The 4627-nt window shown below is 54.1% G+C and overlaps 1 protein-coding gene across 1 annotated transcript in view; it reads right to left on the reverse strand.

The window, feature by feature from the left end:
• LOC107300184 (dysferlin-like) overlaps positions 1-4627 on the reverse strand; it is a gene marked incomplete at its 3' end in the record, with an annotated part of 71647 nt that overhangs the window by 32200 nt on the left and 34820 nt on the right. The window contains 3 exon segments of the mRNA XM_029286952.1: positions 470-668; positions 3072-3148; positions 4136-4264. Coding sequence (XP_029142785.1) covers positions 470-668; positions 3072-3148; positions 4136-4264 — 405 coding nt within the window.

Consider the following 4627-nt stretch of genomic DNA (forward strand, 5'->3'; position numbering starts at 1 on the left):
AAGAGGAGGGGAGGAGGAGGGGGAAGGAAGGGGAGGAGGGGCAGGAGGAAAGGGAGGAGGAAGAGGAGGGGGAGGAGGAGGAGGAAGAGGAAGAGGAAGAGGAGGAAGGAAGGAAGGGAGGGAGGATGAGGAGAAGGAGGAAGGGAGAGAAGGAGTAAGAGGGAGAGAAGGAAGAGGAGGAGGAGGAGGAGGAAGACGAGGGGTAGGAATAGGAGGGAAGGGGGAAGAGGAGGGGGAGGGGAAGGAGTGGAGGACTAGAAGGAGGGGGAGGGGGAAGAGGAGGACTGGGGGGTCCCTGGTGCTCTCTGAGCTGCCTTGTTTCCTTGCAGACGTTTCATGACCCAACCAGGTGACATCATCAAGGGCTAGAAACATGCGCCTGACAGACTGACGGGCGATCAGCACAAGAGGCGTCTTTTGGGGGGTCCCCCCTTTGCAACTCTGACCCCCCTCTGATGCCAATACTCACGGGGGCCTCATCCCCAGGACCCAGGACATACAAGCTGACTTTCAGGTAGCCTCTGGCACCGACGGAGAAATCCTCCGGGTCGGAGAGCAGCAGCCATTTCCGGAGGAAGCAGTGCTCTGGGTGGGGGGAGGAGAAGGAGGAGACCTCAGTCACACGGACACCCCACAACTGATCAGACCCCACAACACGGACACCCCACCTGACCAGACGGAGGCCGATCTGGTCAAATGAGGGCATCGTCCCTGGAGCCGACTCTAGGGGGCGCTGCTCCTCTCCCTTTCAGGGCCCGTGACATTCCCCAGGTCATGTGGCCAGCCTGACATCATGTGACCACAGAGCCCTCCCCCTGAAGTGGTGCCTGTTCATCTACTCGCACCCGCCTGCTTTCAGACTGAGAGGCTGGCAGGAGCTGAGGCCAGGCAGGGAGCTCACCCCGTCCCAGGGCGCTGGGGTCTCAAACCCGGGCTGCCCGTTTTCCAGTTGACAAGCTCGGCATCTTAACCCCTGAGCCACCACAATGCCCCTGGTGCACACACACGCACACGCACACACAGAGACACATACACACACCACACACACACACACAAACACACACACACATCCCCCAAATAAGCTTTCGGCTCCAAAGATTCGGGAGAGGCAGAGCTACCCAACCCAGACACTCTTCAGCCACTCCCCGACTTACAACCACACTTGAAGCCAACATTTCTGTTGCTAAATGAGACATTGGTTAAATGAGCTTTGCCCTGTTTTATGGCCTTTCTTGCCCCGGTTCTTAAGTGAATCCCTGCGGCTCTTAAGTTAGTCATATGGTCATTAAGCAAATCTAGCTTCCCTATTATTATTATTATTATTATTATTATTATTATTATTATTATTATTATTATTATTATTATTATTATTATTATTATTACTACTACTACTACTGCTGCTGCTGCTGCTGCTGCTGCTGCTGCTAGTATTATTACTATTATTACTGGTCACATTGGTAAATGATCTCTGGAGGGCCCGGGACAGGGGTTGTTCCTCTGTCCTAGTTCTTTTGGACCTCTCAGCGGCTTTTGATACTGTGGACCACGGTATCATGCTGCGGCGTCTGGTTGAGTTGGGAGTGGGAGGCACGGTTATGCGGTGGTTCTCCTCCTTCCTCACCGACCGCACGCAGTCTGTATTGGCAGGGGAGCAGAGGTCGACCCCAAGGCCCCTAACTTGTGGGGTGCCACAAGGGTCGGTCCTCTCCCCCTTACTGTTCAATATTTATGTGAAGCCGCTGGGGGAGATCATCCGTGGCTTTGGGGTGGATTTCCATCAGTACGCTGATGATACTCAGCTGTACATTTCCACCTCAGGCCACCCCAATGATGCCCTTGACGTGATGGCCCGGTGTCTGGAGGCCGTGAGGGTCTGGATGGGGAGAAACAGACTCAGGCTCAACCCTTCCAAGACTGAGTGGCTGTGGTTGCCAGCTCCCAGGTATGGTCAGCTGACTCCATCGCTGACTATAGGGGGCGAAACTTTGGCCCCCTCGGAGAGGGTACGCAACTTGGGGGTCCTCCTGAATCCACGGCTGACACTGGAAGACCAGTTGGCGGCTGTGGCCAGGGGGGCGTTTTACCGGGTGCGCCTGGTGCACCAGTTGTGGCCTTTTCTGGACCGGGACGCCTTGCGCACAGTCACCCACGCTCTTGTCACCTCCCGCCTGGACTACTGTAATGCTCTCTACATGGGGCTTCCCTTGAGGAGCACTCGGAGGCTCCAGTTAGTCCAGAATGCGGCCGCGCGAGCGGTGATGGGAGCGACTCGTTGCTCCCACGTAACGCCGCTATTGCGCGAGCTGCANATCACCAGGAGACGGTGAGTTCTAGTCCCGCCTTAGGAATGAAAACCGACTGGGTGACTTTGGGTCAATCACCAGGAGACGGTGAGTTCTAGTCCCGCCTTAGGCATGAAAGCCGGCTGGGTGACTTTGGGCCAATCACCAGGAGACGCTGAGTTCTAGTCCCGCCTTAGGCAAGAAAGCCACTGGGTGACTTTGGGCCGATCACCCAGAGATGGTGAGTTCTAGTCCCGCCTGTCTTAGGCACGAAAGCCGGCTGGGTGACTTCGGGCCAATCACCAGGAGACGGTGAGTTCTAGTTCCGCCTTAGGCACGAAAGTTGGCTGGGCGACTTTGGGCCAATCACCAGGAGACGGTGAGTTCTAGTTCCGCCTTAGGCACGAAAGTTGGCTGGTTGACTTTGGGCCATTCACCCGGAGACGGTGAGTTCTAGTCCCGTCTTAGGCACGGAAGCCAGCTGTCTCAGCCCAACCCACTCACAGGGTTGCTACTGTGAGGAAATAGAAGGAGGAAAGTGTGTGGGCTCTGTTTGCCACCTTCTTTTGTAAAAATAAAAAAGGTGAGATGCAAATAAATAAATGGCAAACGAAACGGGGAAAAAATGTGAATTTTCACAGATGTGGAACGCGCCTCCCCCAATGAATGAAAGTTGCAAAGGCCTCACGTCGTGTCGGTCCCCTGGGATCCATGCATCTCGTGGGAACACGTCCCACGTCCCAGGGTACATTCTCCGTGTAAGCCAAGGAGGTGACCCCCCCATCCCACCCCCCATCACTTACCGTGATGAATATGGGCTGATCGAAAAGCTCCACGGGGGATTCAAAGACGTTGAAGAAAAAGCTCTGCGGGAGACAGGCGGAGGGGTGAGGCTCGGCTGCACCCCAAATGCATTTCCACCAGGAAGGGGTCCTCAGCCCCTCCTCCAAAGTCACCCAAGTTTTAAAAAGCCACCGGATGAGTTGGAGCAATCCTCACAACCGGGGTTTACAAAGGGACGTGAAACTCCTCCAGGGAGGCAGCCAACTCATTCAGGCACCCTTGGTGGCATCCAGGTGACGCCCCGTGGCTGAACCTATGGCCCCTTCTAACAAAATTCACCGCTTCTGGAGGCAGGTGGTTCCACTGGTTAATTGTTCTAACTCTAAGGAGAAACTTCCTGACAGTGAGAACAATTAGCCAGTGGAACCACCTGCCTCCAGAAGCACCAACACTGGAAGTCTTTAAGAAGAGACTGGACGGCCATTTGTCCGAAATGGTATAGGGTTTCCTGCCTGAGCAGGGGGTTGGACTAGATGACCTCCAAGGTCCCTCCAACTTTATTGTTATTATTATTATTAAAATGAAATTCAAGGGAGAGAAAAGTAAGGTTTTACACTTAGGCGAGAAAAACCAAATGGGCAGGTACCGATTAGGTGACACCTGCCTCAATAGCAGTAACTGTGAGAGGGACCTTGGAGTCCTAGTAGACCAGGGGTCTTCAAACTTGGCCCTTTGATGACTTGTGGACTTCAGCTCCCAGAATTCCTCAGCCAGGCACGCTGGCTGAGGAATTCTGGGTGTTGAAGTCCACTCCTCTTAAAGTCTATCTCAGGGGTCTTCCAACTTGGCCCTTTGATGACTTGTGGACTTCAACTCCCAGAATTCTGCAGCCAGGCACGCTGGGAGTTGAAGTCCACAAGTCATCAAAGGGCCAAGTTGGAAGACCCCTGTCCTAACCCAAAGGATGAGGAGACCACAGGATTTTTTTTCCTGGGGTTACTTCACGTCAGCTTCTTGACTCCCCAATCTCCATCCCGTGCAGAGTGAAATAAGCCCCCTTCTTTTTTCACCTCATCAAAAAAGGGGCCGTTTCCTTTTCGGATCCTGGTTCTCTTGGTCTGCCCCACGGCCGTGACCTTCACCACAGACTTGAGGTTGACCCCGGAGAGCTGCCTCCCTTCGATGACGCGGACCCGGATCTGGAGAGGCGAAGGGCAGGAGAAGGAAGAGAAGAGGACATCAAGGTCTCCTGAGCAGACAAATGGAGCCCACAGAGTCTACCTGCCACCCTCACCCCCACCTGAAAGCAGAAAGGGAAGGGAGGATGGAGAAGGTCCAAAGGCTTAGAAGAGCCACCAAGAGTGGAACCGAACGCCTTGGCGATCCCGTCATTCTGCACCTGGGTTCCAAGTTGGATGTCTGCCTCTTTCTCTAACCAAAAATCTCCAGTATTTATTGCATTTATCGGATCCAACAGTCGAAAAGATCTGTAGCTCAGGGTTGAACTGGTTGCAGACACTTCATTACCCAACTAGGGAACATCATCAGTGCTAGAAGGGAGT

This window comes from Protobothrops mucrosquamatus, unplaced genomic scaffold (genome assembly GCF_001527695.2).
Source record: "Protobothrops mucrosquamatus isolate PMUCROS unplaced genomic scaffold, P.Mucros_1.0 scaffold6324, whole genome shotgun sequence".
Lineage (NCBI taxonomy): Eukaryota > Metazoa > Chordata > Lepidosauria > Squamata > Viperidae > Protobothrops > Protobothrops mucrosquamatus.